The sequence below is a fragment of the Caenorhabditis remanei genome, chromosome IV (assembly GCF_010183535.1).
Source record: "Caenorhabditis remanei strain PX506 chromosome IV, whole genome shotgun sequence".
NCBI classification, from domain to species: Eukaryota; Metazoa; Nematoda; class Chromadorea; order Rhabditida; family Rhabditidae; genus Caenorhabditis; species Caenorhabditis remanei.
Genome location: NC_071331.1, coordinates 24,747,072 through 24,763,261, shown reverse-complemented (window position 1 = coordinate 24,763,261; position 16,190 = coordinate 24,747,072). Strand labels below are relative to the sequence as shown.

The 16,190-nt window shown below is 39.0% G+C and overlaps 4 protein-coding genes across 4 annotated transcripts; 2 read left to right on the top strand and 2 right to left on the bottom strand.

The window, feature by feature from the left end:
- Positions 1–6,647: 6,647 nt before the first annotated feature.
- Positions 6,648–8,573, top strand: GCK72_016147 (uncharacterized protein; the record flags this gene model as incomplete). The annotated part of the gene is made up of 4 exons (XM_003091593.2): positions 6,648–6,700; positions 7,031–7,546; positions 7,897–7,993; positions 8,334–8,573. 4 exons carry the CDS (start codon positions 6,648–6,650, stop codon positions 8,571–8,573), a joined length of 906 nt encoding a protein of 301 aa, XP_003091641.2.
- GCK72_016146 (uncharacterized protein) lies at positions 8,229–8,609 on the bottom strand (the record flags this gene model as incomplete). Its single annotated transcript, XM_053731350.1, has 1 exon — positions 8,229–8,609. One exon carries the CDS (start codon positions 8,607–8,609, stop codon positions 8,229–8,231), a length of 381 nt encoding a protein of 126 aa, XP_053586122.1.
- A 1,174-nt stretch (positions 8,610–9,783) lies between these two features.
- Positions 9,784–14,186, top strand: GCK72_016145 (uncharacterized protein; the record flags this gene model as incomplete). Its single annotated transcript, XM_003091597.2, has 7 exons — positions 9,784–9,862; positions 9,920–10,099; positions 11,054–11,365; positions 11,410–11,550; positions 12,286–12,459; positions 12,502–12,767; positions 13,368–14,186. 7 exons carry the CDS (start codon positions 9,784–9,786, stop codon positions 14,184–14,186), a joined length of 1,971 nt encoding a protein of 656 aa, XP_003091645.2.
- Positions 14,187–14,291: 105 nt separating this feature from the next.
- Positions 14,292–15,660, bottom strand: GCK72_016144 (uncharacterized protein; the record flags this gene model as incomplete). Its single annotated transcript, XM_053731349.1, has 4 exons — positions 14,292–14,358; positions 14,415–14,521; positions 15,458–15,553; positions 15,598–15,660. The coding sequence occupies 4 exons, from the start codon at positions 15,658–15,660 to the stop codon at positions 14,292–14,294; spliced, it is 333 nt and encodes a 110-aa protein (XP_053586121.1).
- Positions 15,661–16,190: the final 530 nt, after the last annotated feature.

The window sequence follows — 16,190 nt, the reverse complement described above, 5'->3', positions numbered from 1 at the left end:
ATTTCCGAAATACATCTTCAAAATCATTCGAAAGTCGACACGCCAGTGAGCTCTTCTCGGAGTAGCTGCTACTGATGCATAACCAGACCCTCATTACATCATAAGGATGGATAAAGTTTGTTCATTTTACGAGGCACTATATTTAAAAGCTAAGATCGACTTTCAAAGGATGATAGTGGGTGCGTTCAGGAAGCGTTTCTGCCAAGTTAGGCAAAATTGACTGTAGTTTGTTGTTTAGAACCCATATGGGGACGTGAAAGATTTTTTCTTCGCAACAGATTTCGAAAAAATAGAGGATTGAGGGATCGAAATCGTATCAGAAGAGCAGAGATTTTACAATTATGCTTTACCAGAACGGACTGCTCACAGCTAACAAAGACCACCAACAAGTTAAAAAAAAATACGATGCAGAAGTTGGAGAGAATTCTGAAACCAGTCTCAACCGTTTGGGAAACGCCGCAGGCGCTGTAACAACCGGAAGGGTGGTGTAGAAAAGGAGGTTTAGTCGCCGTTAGGCGACGTGAACCGACTGGTTTTCTTAAATTTGTCATGTTTTTTCGAACTTTGACCCTGTTTTTCTCGAATACCAGTCCTCCAGGGCAAAAACTGAATATATATTTGGAATCAGCGTTTTCTCAGCTTCCCAACGACTTGGGGACCTTCCCTAGTTACTTGAACACACTGTATTTCTTTGCAATAATTTGAATCATTTCTCCTCGACTCAACTTGTTTGAATTAGCGTTTTGCTAAAAGTTTCAACTGTCTCAACAATGGGAAATTGTACGGGAAGGTAAGACTTTTATAAGTTTTGGGACCCTCCTAGAGACTTATAACACATCGGAATCATTTCAAGCCCAATTAACTAATTGTGAATTTTTTCATCCCCATTTAATTTGAGTGTTGAAGTTTTTTGGAAATGATGTCCTCCTGAAGGCTACCCAGTTAGTAAATGCATACTGTCAACTCTTCCCTGACAGGTTGAAGTTCAAAAACTCAAAAAACCAATTATCTTCAACAATTAAAATGTCAATTTTGACACCCCTCTACTCTTCCCCCCAATTGACACAAAATCAGTGATCCATGTTATCGAGTGAAGAGAGAAAGTGCGTTTTTAATGGCGTCACGTTTCCCCGCTCTTCCGATAAAACGACTAATAAAACAACGTTACTTTTTTCTTTTTGTATGGTGCTTATATGTACAAGTGGTTTTTTTCTACTCCCATTAACTTTTTCAGTACAATTTTATGACTTTTATCAACAAAAAATCTAGTTCCGCTTCACATTGGTCCATATCATACCATATCATATCAAACAACAAACATCAAGTCACATTTTTGAATAATTTGAATAATTTGGAATCATCTGACTTAATTATGTTGAATTTATGGTAATTGGCTTTGAAATCAGTATAAATAGGCAAAAAATGGGTTTTGTTCCAGTTTCTCCACTCAACTCGATTGTTATCACCAAGAGTTTCTGCTGTGTATTTCTATCAACTACGTATTCAGGGAAGGTCTTAGAGTTATAGGACGTGGCATATATCATGAGGAAGCTCAGAAAACGCTGATTCCAAATATATATTCAATTTTTGTCCTGAAAACTTGGTATTCAAGAAAAACGGGGTCAAAGTTTGGACCCAGAGTTGCATGGAAGTCGGAAGTTAGACGGAAGTGAGTTTTATTTCGATAATATAAGAGGAGTAGAATTTCAAAAGTTGGCGATTTTCGTGAAAAAAACAGTAATTTACGTTAAAATGTGTAGTTTTATACACTTTTAGACAATGATGCTTCTCGGTGCTGGAATTTCGGATAAAACTACAGTTTTAGAACGCTTCTACGCCCAGCATGTGGAAAGTGTAGCCAAATTATGAAAATATACGAAAACTACTTCATTTTTATTTTAGAATGCAAATTTTCACTTTGACCTATTAGTTTGTTAAAAAACTTTATTGAACAGAAAAAAAAACAGAGATACTTGAATAAATAAAGAAAAACACGTGAACTACAGAAAATGAACATGTTCAAATTCTGTAGTTTAAGGAGAAAGCTACGTGGACTACAGAAAATAATCATGTTGATTTTCTGTAGTTTAAGGAGAAAAAGACGTGGACTACAGAAAATAAACATGTTTATTTTCTGTAGTTTGAAGAGAAAGCCACGTGGACTACAGAAAATGAACATGTTCAAATTCTGTAGTTTAAGGAGAAAGCTACGTGGACTACAGAAAATAATCATGTTGATTTTCTGTAGTTTAAGGAGAAAAAGACGTGGACTACAGAAAATAAACATGTTTATTTTCTGTAGTTTGAAGAGAAAGCCACGTGGACTACAGAAAATGAACATGTTCAAATTCTGTAGTTTGAATAGAAAAAGGATAAAATAAACCCATTGAATGTCAAAAACCAATATGGTCCGAGTACTATCAAAGGGTTGAATCCGACCATAAAGACTGTGTAGTGATGAGTGAGTTAGTAGAATTATCTGAAAAGAACAACGGTTTACTATGTCTCATCAACATCAAACTAACATAATCTAACAAGCAAAATGGTAGATTTCGAATATTTTGAACAAGTGTCTCGAGAAAAAAATCTGAAAATGAATTCGTTTCGTCTGTGCTTGTTTTCCTGATTTCAAACATACATTTTCTCTCAATTGAACTGACATACTTTCGACCGACAAAGAGACAACATAGAAAAATATCCGTTCCATGACAAAAATTAAGTATAACCGTATGCATTGTATGTATAAACCCATTATTAGAAAAAAAAATCAGATTAGCTGAAATTACTTCGAGAATTAGATTACTTACCGCTCCATCAACACAGAGACATTGGAAAAAGGAATATATTTAAATGTATGCATTTTGAAAATGAATTAAACACAACAATAGCACGTTCACTCTTTTAGTAGAACACGTTGCAAATTTTGGAACGTGCTCTAGATTCAGTTCCTCTGAAGAAATAAAAAGACACGTGTCATGTTTTATTCTTTCAAAAAAATTTTGTCAATGCATTTGAAATTATGTTTTTCCAATGTCTCTGTGTTGATGGAGCGGTAAGTAATCTAATTCTCGAAGTAATTTCAGCTAATCTGATTTTTTTTTTCTAATAATGGGTTCATACATACAATGCATACGGTTATACTTAATTTTTGTCATGGAACGGATATTTTTCTATGTTGTCTCTTTGTCGGTCGAATGTATGTCAGTTCAATTGAGAGAAAATGTATGTTTGAAATCAGGAAAAGAAGCACAGACGAAACGAATTCATTTTCAGATTTTTTTCTCGAGACACTTGTTCAAAATATTCGAAATCTACCATTTTGCTTGTTAGATTATGTTAGTTTGATGTTGATGAGACATAGTAAACCGTTGTTCTTTTCAGATAATTCTACTAACTCACTCATCACTACACAGTCTTTATGGTCGGATTCAACCCTTTGATAGTACTCGGACCATATTGGTTTTTGACATTCAATGGGTTTATTTTATCCTTTTTCTATTCAAACTACAGAATTTGAACATGTTCATTTTCTGTAGTCCACGTGGCTTTCTCTTCAAACTACAGAAAATAAACATGTTTATTTTCTGTAGTCCACGTGGCTTTCTCTTCAAACTACAGAAAATAAACATGTTCATTTTCTGTAGTCCACGTAGCTTTCTCCTTAAACTACAGAATTTGAACATGTTCATTTTCTGTAGTTCACGTGTTTTTCTTTATTTATTCAAGTATCTCTGTTTTTTTTCTGTTCAATAAAGTTTTTCAACAAACTAATAGGTCACGTCGGCAAAAATAGAAAACTCAGCGATGAATTTATAGGAAAATACTGTAAATTTGGTTTTCCTTATTAACTTCAAGAATTCTTGTATTATTATACAGCTAATTTATGGTGTCCTCTCCTCATGCAAAAACCTGGATTGGCTACAGAATATTACAAAACCTATCGAATTATGGCCGAAAATAAAAACTTTTGAAATTTGACCCTTCTTATATAAAACGAACAGCAAGCATTTCCTACTTCCGACATCCATGTGTTAAATTCAGCTTCTTTTTCAGGTTTAAACGGTACCGGATAAGAAAAATGTTGAGATCTTTTATTCTCGGAAGGTAGGAATACCATATTAACTTTATCTTTTAGCCGTTCAATTTATACTGTTGAAAAAAATTCACTCCCGTCTAATTTCCATGCAACTCTGACCAAAGAATGACTTGCCAATGGTCCAGACTTTGACCCCATTTTTCTCAAATACCTGACCTAGAGACCAAAAACTGAATATATATTTGGAATCAGCGTTTTCTCAACTTTCCAATGGTATAGGTCAAGTCTTACGTCTCCGAACTGATTCCATAGCCTTTCCTAGTAGGATTTTTCTGGTTTTGCGTGACACTTGCATTCAAAATTTCTAATTTTACTAACAAGAAAATGGAATAACCTATGGTTCCAAATAATTGCCCTGTTTGTGCTGCAAAACTGTCAAAAAAGACGTGAGGTAATTTTATTTTGGAGTTCCCAGTCATGGCGGCCTTGTAGAGTACGAGAAGACTAGTCGATGCTCAAAAATTCAGCCCATTTGGTTAATTTTCAGCCCATTTGGTTAATTCAGCCCATTTGGTTAATTTTTCATTTGGTGGCCGACCATAAGACAGTCTTGTTGTTCTGGTAAAAATTGTTAGAATCCTATTTCTAAATAGTTTAAAATCCTACTTGCCTAGAACCCACTACTGTTTTCCATATTCTTCCCATTTCCCATAATTCCTTGCTCTTTTAGTCTCAACGATTCCCAAGCTCGTCCATTCCAGTTGCATCAGAAAAATGATAAGATACTCCGGTAAAATGGTGTAAAAGACACATTTCTGCGACTTTTTTCTATCGCTTCCTTATCAACGTTTATAATTTCTCACTCTCTCTCCAAATCATCATTATTCGCCCCCTGTAAGTTCGCACCACGTGACTATTCATTAAGATGGGGGAAAAGAAGAGAGGGAGAGAGTTGTTTGTGACATGAACGTACCAAACATTTAAGACGCTTATAGGGTTGGAAATATCAAGATTTTTTTCTTAAACTTCCGCTTAAAATGGATAGAAAAACTGAAATTAAGTAGATGACATATGTCACTTTGGGCTTTTGATTTATGGGAATTCAAAAATTGCAAATTCAAAAATCGCTAGTTTTACAGAATCTATGTTCAGAGTGATGTTTTCAAAATGATATATCTCGGTTTCCAAAAGAGATATCAAAAAATTGTTAACTGACAATATATAGTTCAATACTTATAGAACATTTCTTTAGTTGAAAAAAGTTAAGTATCTTTAAAGCCTACCGAGATATTATGCTTCAAAATCTTGCTAGTCTTTAAAGTGCCTCACATGATCTCACTTGTCTGATTTTTATAGTTTTCTTGTAGATCAAAACTTGGGCTACATTTTTGTAATTAACAGTTTTTCTCTACCTCCGACCACTTTTGAGATATGCGTCTTTGGAAATTCGAAACAATTGACTAATTGTCATTTTCAACGCCAAAATGTGATTTTTATATCAAAATAACCTAAAAATTCGATTTCTGACGTTAAAAACTATTGAAAACCTAATTTTCCATGCCGGGAAAATATTATGCTTCAAATTTTTCCTAGTTCTTGGGTAATACATGTAAAATTACGGTTTTTTAGTGTTGTTTATCTTAAATAGCAAAAAATAACTAGTTTTTTGATGACTGGTCCTTCTGAATTCCTCATGTTTCTATTCCTCATGTTTTTTGTTACCTTCCTATAAAACGTTAACCTAAATAAGAAGATTATTCAAAATTCTGGTTTTTCGGATTTAAGTTTAAAGTTTGAATTTTTTAATCCAATTTGAACCAATTCAAATCTAGTCAGCCTTACCTACATGTTCTTCATTTCGACCTATATATATTGTACCGCCCTTGTTTGTCCTAATAAGTCACGTGGGGGGTGGCCAATGTACCCGTAATGACGTAAAGTCACAAGGTATGGGTCCACCGAACCTTTATCACCCTGGCAAATGATATCAGTATCAGTACGTGTTGTCAATGTCACCTGACTATACATATTCGGAGCACCACAACCATATCATTTTAATCACCTTCTTGGAAAACGCCACCTTTAACACTTTTTTGGCCTTTTTAGGGTCATAAACCCTTTCCCAACATTCTCGGAATCGAGTGGAAAAGAAAAAACATGCTCTCGGGCTCTCTCACTCTTTTCGTACCGCCCTTATTTCTTATCAGTTTAAATAGAGATGTACAGTGGTGTCACTCACTCTCACACAAGGTCTCACTTCGCACCTTTTTTGGGTCGAGTTCTCCTAAATTTTTCAGTATTTTTGTGGGAAGTCTTACAGTAACATTCTACAGTAAGCTAAAGTTTCCTCATCTTCCTAATATTCCTAATTTGGGAGTCGAGTTCTCTATTTTTCATTATTTATTTAGCCAACATCTTCCTAATAGTTAAAGTAACCTTCCGCCCAGAAACAAAAGCATTTTCTCCTTCCCCTCGAGATTTGTCAATGAAAAACATAGATAATGCGAGAAAAGTCTGTCGTTTTCCTATCTTTCTACGCCTCCGTCTCCTCCTATATAAGTACTCCATACTGATTCCGTTTTCCTTTTTAAGATTTCCAAACACAACTACAATGGAGAACAATAATGCCCCAACTCATGCTGCCGAGCCTCACCAGAAGATTGAGTGAGTTTTACTAGGTTTACCCCTGAGTGACCGTGGAGATATAGGACGTGACATATATCATTGGAAAGCTGAGAAAACGCTGATTCCAGATATACATTCAGTTTTTGCTCTCGACACGTGGCATTCGAGAAAATTGAGGTCAACGTTTGTTTGTGGGCTGTCACCGGTCCAAACTTTGCTTCCAATTTTCTCGAATACCAGGCGCCGAGGGCAAAAACCGAATATATATTTGGAATCAGCGTTTTCTCAGCTTTCCAATGGTATAGGTCACATTCCATCTCTCCACGGTCACAGATTGCCCACTTTGCTGTAAATACTCTATCTTTCCAGTCCCCGCAACTTTGACGACATTCTCGCTGTCGTCGCTTCTATCAAGGAACAAGTCGGCGAAGAGACCGCCCGTGCTGAACTCGGCATCATTTGTGGCTCTGGCTTAGGCCCCATTGGAGATGCCGTCGAGGAGGCCACCATCCTCCCATACGGCAAGATTCCAGGATTCCCAGCCACCCACGTCGTGGGACACAAGGGTAACATGATCTTCGGAAAGCTCGGCGGCAAAAAAGTGGTTTGCCTTCAAGGACGCTTTCATCCGTACGAGCACAACATGGACCTCGCCTTGTGCACCCTGCCGGTCCGGGTGATGCATCAACTCGGCATCAAAATCATGATCGTGTCGAACGCGGCGGGAGGAATCAATACCGTGTTGAGACATGGAGATCTTATGTTGATCAAGGATCACATTTTCCTACCAGCACTTGCTGGGTTCTCACCACTTGTCGGGTGCAACGACCCGAGATTCGGGGCTAGATTCGTCTCCGTCCACGATGCCTATGACAAACAGCTCAGGTAGGGCACAACTATCCATAAATCTGGTCCGAGGTACTTTCGACTACATCCATTTCTGCAGTCAAACCCTGCAAAATGTCTCTGCGAGCCGAGCTATCAACATGGAATTTCAAATCGGCGGCATGTGCGCCACCGCGCGATTAGAACATCTTTGCGTTGCCGATTCGGAATTCCATGTGAAAAAGCATAACTTTTTGGCTCACAGAGACATTCAGGTTTTGATGGGAGACATGGATTCCAGATTCCACGTAGCCAAAAGTACTATAACGGTCAAATTTATAGAAAACCGTGTCTCCAAAGGTTTCCCTTAAACGGTTTTTCTACAATTTTTCAATTCTTTAATATTCCAGACAATTGGCCATTGAGGTTGGAAGAAAATCTAACATGACCCTCTACGAAGGCGTCTACGTTATGAGCGGTGGTCCACAGTACGAGAGTCCAGCGGAGGTAAGAGTAACTAGGGAGTCTCAAGGGGTCGCAAGTTTGGAATCGTTCCAAATTGCTACCAGGTATTAAGGACAACTTGATTAGGCATATCTCTTGTCTCTGAGAAAAACCGTCTTCACTCCTGGTTTTGGAATCCATTCTCGGGCTTTTGAAGGGATTAACCACAGAAGTAAAACTATGAGACGGATTTCTCAGCGGCAAGTGACGAGCACAAAACAAAAACTTTTGGATATGCCTATGTAATCAAGTTGTCCTTAATACCTGGTAGCAATCTGAAATGATTCCAAACTTGCGACCCCTTGAGGTACCCTTCTGTCACTAACCCAACAATTCTTTCCAGGTGTCTCTCTTCAAAACTGTTGGTGCCGATGCCCTCGGAATGAGCACCTGCCACGAGGTCACAGTTGCTCGACAATGTGGAATCAAGGTGCTCGGATTCTCGCTCATCACTAACATCGCTAACTTGGATTGTGATGCTTCTGTTGAGGTGTCCCACGAAGAAGTGCTCGACATTGCCGAACAAGCTGGACAACGTGCATCCCTCTTCGTGTCCGATATCATCAAGGAGCTTAATTTCTGATAATTCTTCTTGCAAAAATGATCTTCTCTGATTCATCGCTTTTTTCCTAATCAACTTCGAACCTTTCAAAGGATTTCAATTTTCACTATTCCCTATATAACAATGATCCTGTACAATTGTTGATAACAATAACACACGCAACCTGATAATAAATGCATTCTTCAAATGTTTTCTTGTGATTATTTGTCCTTATTCAAATATTGTTGTACATAGAACATGAGAATGATGTAATATGTGCAATTCAGCAGATAATGATAATGATAATTAATATAATTGCAGGAAAGTGATAATGATGTGGGGCAACTTTAGGTATGTTTAAACAACTTACACGTAGATTTTTTATATTGAGAGTCATGTACAGTACATTATGATGTATAAATTGTCCTTTTTCAGTTGAAAATTACCAACTTTGACGCTATTTTGCACTGAAATGGGTCAAATTGAGGGAGAAATTACTTTGTCGATATGTAACTTGCTAGGGAGTTTCCGTACAGTTGTAAACTACAAAAATGAAGATTTTATATGTTACTGCACGGTACTGTAGATCTATATTTACTACGAGATCCATTCAAAAAACTCCATGCGCCTTCAAATCGAACCAGCCTGCAAACCGATAATCCGATAATTGCGCTTAACAAGCTTAAAACTCAATATTATGAGCTGAAAAATATACCAAAATGTAGATCTCAGCGAGCTCTATGTCTGTGATCTATTATACTCTGGCACGGTTTGTTATTCTTGTGCTGAAAATGTCTGCGAAGTGTAGAGAAAGTTGTGGGGGCGGAACTTCAGAAACCGCGCCGCAGATAATTGCGTATAATACGGTCCGGACTAGAATCACTTTTTTTGGCTCTTTATCCCGCCCCGCGGCATGTTAACTATTCATCCGTTGGACATAGATATAGAACTCGCCGAAATCTACATTTTGGTATATTTTTTAGCTCATAACTTTCAGTTTGAAGCAAATTGGTAGGGATTCTCTAAAAGCTCTGCCAGTTTAGACTAATTAATTAATGACGTGCATTCCCCTATCCAAACACATACAACATGTTGTTTGACTCATCATTCCCCTCCCGTTTGACCATTTGACAACACACTCTTGACCCTTCTTTCGGCGTCGGCGGATAAAAGGTAAATAGATAAAGAGTAGCGGCCGTCGCCGTGTTTAGGTCGGATAAGGAAAGCTTTAGTTGATAGATAAAACGAGCACATGTCATCACTTTTATTGATTTCTGCTTATCAGATATTTCTTGTTCTCATATTATATACAGAAGGAAATGAGTTGGGAGGTATAAACATACGTTTTGATAGATCATCATGCCTTCCTAACTATAATAATCGTTCAGGATTCATCTGCCGTCTTCCAAAAAACAATGGATTCGGGTGTGGAGTCACCACTCCTCACTCTGCTTATTATTTTGATGTAGAGATTCGAGAGTGCATCGAGTTCATGTTTGAAGGATGTGGTGGAAATCAGAATCGGTTTTCGAGTCGACAAGAGTGTATAAATGGATGCAAAAGTTTGAGTGAGTACTTTTTATTATACTTGCAGACACGGCCGGCGCATAACTCGTTTAAAACTCAAAGTTATCAGGTGAAAAATATACCAAAATGTAGATTTCGACGAGTTCTATATTTGTCGTCTACTACGGGCCGGATGTTTAAAATACCGCGAATTAGGCTAGAATGTTTTTTTTATGAAACAATGTTAAATTCAATGAGTCAAAACCATTCGCCCATAGATAGACAAAAATTTTTCTGAAACCGCTTAAAATTCTCTAAAATCACTCCAAAAATCTCAAAACCCGCTTCTATACTAATTGATGGCAATGTCCGAGGGGAAGGCTAATTAAGCGTTTTGAAAATTTTGGAAATACTGTATCTGTCAGGTTGAAAATGTACTATTATAAATTCACAAAACTCTGCCGCAGGGTTTTAAAGAAATGGTCTCGTAGTTGAAAAAGACCAAATGCCGTATTTTCGAGCTTTGCTGGTCTGAAAAGAACTGCAAATCATGTTTTCCGCTTCGAGACCATTTCGTACAAGTTAGATGTGCCGTTAACAACCTCCGGTAGCAGACTGTTAATTTATAATAAAAAGTTGCCGTTTTCGGTTCAAATGACTGAAATTCTGCTTAAAATATATACCAAAATGTAGATATCGGTGAGTTCTATGCCACTGTTACTTACTACGGGTGGGATATTTGTTTGTTAATGTACTGCGGGCCAAGCTAGAATGACCGTTTGGACATTTTTGCGTTTTTGAGACTTTTTTCCAGGCCTGCGAGTCATTAACGATTCGCCACCTGGTCCTTGGTAGATCACGGATATATAATTCGTCGAGATCTACATTTTCGTATATTTTTGAGCTCATAAGATTGAATTTAAAGCGAGCTATGCGGCGGCCCATTTCGACCCGGTTTATAAGTATCCTTTCTAGGGGGCCTAAAATGTTTAAATCATTTCATCATTTATATTCAGCTTCATGTGGAAAAGGGATGCCTCTAATGGATTTCGCTGGCAACATCAAACGATGCGACGGCGAACGAGTCCCATGCCCCGGAAGCCACGAATGTATAGGGAATGGGATGAGTAGTGTATGTTGTCAAAAAGCAGACAGAATCTGCCAGGCATCCGTCCACCCTGGAACCCCTTGTGGCGTACCACCGACCACCAGATACTACTTCGACTCCTCCTCCAAAACGTGCCGCCCGTTTGCGTTCACCGGTTGCGGAGGGAATGAGAATAATTTCAAGGCGAAAGGAGAGTGCATGATGTTTTGTAGTACGGAAAGTAAGTTTTTTAGAATAATTTGGTGTTTATTCTGAAAATTACAGTAATCTGTCCGCGTGGCGAGCCGCACGCTGATCGCTATTCAATTAACAACATTGCCACATGTATGGAGGATAAACATTGCCCGAGGAATTACACGTGTACAGCGAAAGTTGGCAGGAAGGGAGCGTGTTGTCCGAGTAAAGGTAGGGGAGAGGTTTTTGAGAAGCACTGGAAATCGCTATCTCAAACGTTTTTAAACCTGAGAGACTAACAAGAGAAGTCATGTTTCAAACGCCTCAAGAATTATGCCCTTGATACTTTCAAGTCCGTAGATTCCGAATCTGAAATAAAATTCTGTTGAATCCTTCTGTGAGCCGCGTTATGACTCGTCAAACCTTGGGAAGGTGGAAAGCTCATACTTGTCAATCGAGCCAAAACGGGCCGCCGCGTAACTCGTTTCAAACTGGATTGTATGAGATGAAAAATATACCAATATATAGATCTCGGAGTGCTCTATACATGTGTCCTACTACGGGCCGGATGGTTATCTTTTAATGTACCGCGGGACGGAGTAAAGTGCAAAAAAACACTAAAATAGCCAAACAGTCGTTCTAGCCCGGTTGCGAGACCGTACAAATCGGGAAGGACGCCTTTTTTGAAAACTTCTGTGACGGAAATGGAAGAAACTGCCATTTGAAAGTGAGCCCCGGGTTAGAATGATAGTTTGATCATTTTCGCGTTTTTTTTGCATTTTATACCGGTCCGCTGTACATTATCAAATAACTATCCGGTCCGTTTTATATCAGAGACATAGAACTCGCTGAGATCTACATTTTGGTATATTTTTCAGCTCATGATATTGGGTTTCAAGCGAGTTACACGCCTGACAAGTATAACCAAAAATCTTGACTTTGCACAACCAACGTGACTTTTTCCAGATTTCGTTTGCGGAACCCCGTTCGCCATCAAAAACAACTGCCGAAAACCTGAGCCAGTCAGCACCTACTGGTTTGACTACCGAAAAGGGGAATGTAAACGGGCGGAGCATTCGAATTGTGAAGAGCACTTCAACTCGTTCGCCAACTTGGAACAATGCGCGGACTATTGTATTGGTATGTTGTAACTCTCTAACTTTTACATATTCCCAATTATAGGAACCTGTCCGAATGGTTTGGAAATCCACACAAATCCGCGAACCAGTCAGCCCCACTTGTGTGACTCATCGAAAAACGAGGGGTGTCCGATGGGTTTCGAGTGTCTGAAAAGCAGTCCGTACGCGTCGATTTGTTGTAAAACTCATCCAGTTTGTCCGTCTGCTGAATCTATTCTGTTGGTTGATGAGGATAATGAGGCTGTGCGATGCTCGGCCAGTAGGGATACTTGTCCGGATCAATATTTGTGTCAACCGGCGAAAAATTTGGTAGGATTTTGACCATACTTGCAGACCGGGCTTAAAATGTAGTCTTATGAGCTGAAAAATATACCAAAATGTAGATCTCAGCAAGATCTATAACTGTGACCTACTACAAGCCGGATGGTTATTCATCATTGTGCCGCGGGCCAAGCCTGAATGGCCGCGGGCCAAGCAGATCCGGCTAGAATGACTTTTCTGGCTACTTTCGCGTTTTTGACACTTTTTCTAATTTGGCTCGAAAAATTGTTTTCCGATTTGTCTGAAATCGCATCAAAACCCCCTTTAGCTCAAAAATGCAATGAGTTTCGATAAAATCCAATAAAATTAGAGTATTTTTGCTCAAAAAATTTACTGCGGGCCGGATGGCTAGTCGTTAATGTGCAAGGGGCCAGGAAAAAGGGCCTATAATGCAAAAACGTCTTAACGAGCCATTCCCAGCCAGCGGCACAGTACCACAGATATAGAACTCGCCGAGATTTACATTTTGGTCTATTTTTCAGCTTATAATATTGAGTTTTAAGCGAGTTACGCTCATTTCAGCCTAGTTTGCAAGTATGATTTTTACAGTAAAATCTTGTGACCCAAAAAATCTTTATTATCTTCTAGGAACACATCTGTTGCACGAAACCACTCAACTGTCCCACTGGAATGGATGCTCTTCGAGAGAACGGAGGACGCCCACGTATCTGTTCGATCGGTGTCGATGGAAATTGCCCTCAGGATCATATGTGTGTACAAGGCGATGGGTCATCTGGTGCCGCACGTCACCTCTGCTGTAAACCCCGGAAGAAGTGTGTCATCCCGTATGTGGATCCAGACAAGAAGCGACCGATTCGATGTTTCCCCGGGGACGAGTCATGTCCATTATCCACAGACTGTCTTCCAGCTCTAGAGAATTCGGAGACATTCTCAAATCTAACGAATGCAATCGATGTGATGTTCTTCTGTTGTCATACGGTATCTATCTTCAGTTGTCCAGATGGCTCCACCCCGTTCCTTGACCCCAACTCTGGTCAACCTGCCACATGTCTTCCCGCCAATCCCTTCTCCTGTCCAGCGGAGCATAGTTGCACAGCGCTTATGGATGGCACCACCGCATGCTGTCCCATACAAACACCACTTTGTGTCGAAGCCCTGGTATCTGACGACGGTTCACCGAAAACGTGTAAAGGCTGGGATGATAACACAACGTGTCCGCAAGGAAAGTGTCAGAAAGCAATGGATGGAGCCTACTATTGCTGTCGACCGCCCATGCTACTCCTACAGAATAATGCGCCTACAGTACCCCAAGTGAAAGGTGTCTCTGATAGAGTCGGGGAGTACATTGCGAGAAGTTTGGGTATACTCTACACGGATTTTGTGAAGCCTCCCAAGAGAAAGAGACAACAGGAATACTTGAAATTGTTGAGAAATTATAGAAATTAGAGAGTGATATACTTTTTATTATTCGTTTAACTTTTAAGTGACCTCCGATTCCTTGCCATTTTAATAAACTACATTTAATACATCATCATTTCAGAATTCTGAAGTTTAGAGATCAACTGGAGTACACGGCAAGTAACAACGATTCCATTGACGTTCGCTGTCGTAGTGGCATCTGGAAAAAAATCGGGTTTCTTGTTTTCGGTTGTTAATTATCTTAGAGTTAATTACCGAATCTGCAGTTTAGTATCATCGGTGTCCGAGGGGCATCGATAGTTTGCGGGGCATTCACATTTATGGGATTCTGCTACAGCGTTGAGAGCAGTGTCAAGAGTTATCTGGAATTCATCTGATGACTTATATCGGTCATCGAATTCATAAGAAGATCATGGAGTCGTGGGACGTGACCTGTACCATTGGATAGCTGAGAAAACGCTGATTCCAAATATATATTCACTTTTTGCCCTCGAGGCTTTGTGTTCAAGAAAAAAGGTCAGTTTGGACTCGGCTACCAACATTTTCAGTTTAAAAACGACCTGTGACACTTTTAGAACGATTCAGATCGGCTTTTGACCGTTTTTAGTCAGTTTTTTGTCGAAATAGTTTCTGGAGCCGTCTGGAGCGCCTGTGACGCTTTTGTGGGTCAATTTTTCACGTTTTTTCGGTCGATCTCAGACGATTTGGGGGTTTTGAGCAAAAATTTGAGAATTTAAGAAGAATTTGAGACTAGCGCATGCAAAATAGTCGGCAGCGAGTGGTAAGAGACAACCTGCTCGAAACCGACCAGGTTTTGACATCGAGCGCATTTCAGACAACCCAATCTGGAAATATAGCACTCTTCGGGTGTATTCGGCTCATTTACATCCTGATCACTGAATCCGAAATTCTCCAAAAAACTTGGTGGCCAGCCGGAATTGAATCAACAAATGGTTGAGCTTTGACCACCTCTGCTGCTACATTTTCCGCGCGTCAAGATTGGTCGAACCTTTAACCTTGTTTTTCTCGAATACTATGCCTCAAGAGCAAAAACTGAATATATATTTGAAATCAGCACAAAATTTCCGTTCTTATGATATATATTTCGCATATTTCATGTAGATCCCTCAAAGCACGCTACCAACTACATGTTTTGCACGTTAATGACTTGCCAATGGTCCAAATTTTGACCCCATTTTTCTCAAACACCAGACATCAAAGACAAAAACTGAATATATATTTGGAATCAGCGTGATTTCAGCTTCCTAATGATATAGGTCCTTCCCTAGCCAACTTACCATTTTACAATAATGTGCTTCATCAAACACATTGCATTCTGCGGACATTGAAATCGGATCATTGAAGTGACGAGGTGCGAAGTTTGATGGATCAGACTGAAAATTTGAATTTAAAAACTAAATTTGGGGTAGATGCTTACCGTCAAAAAAGCGGATGAAGAAATAGTGAAAAGAGTAATCAAGGTAGATATTGAGTAGATCATTTTGTGAGTGGAATGGTCAAAGACGAACAAATGACTATTCTCGATAATCTTGTCCCCCTTCCCTCGCTTCTTTCTTTTCACAAAGAACCCCCATTAAACCGGTCATAAAAGTGACTAGAAGAATAAGCCGTGTAATAGTGTAATAGAAAATACAAGATAATGATGGTGTAATAGAGAGGGAGACAGAAGGACAATAGAATCTCAAGATTCATCGGTTCTATATTTTTAAAAGGTTCGGTTATGGGGGTTATTCATGACATGTAACAGAATTTTTCAACATGTTTGTGTAGAAAAATGGGAAAATAAGGAATAATATATATTAAAATACACTTTTACATGACATGAATAACCCACAGTATCATAGAAAGTGCACATGAAGGTCTAACCAAAAAAAGCGAGGAAAATAGAAGAAAAGTGAACTGGGAAGCGTCCTGGCTCGGACTGAAAACAGCCAAAGTTATAACCTTTTGTGTGGTACTGTACATATTCTATGAAAAAACCAGAGTTGGTCATTATGCACCTTAAACGGC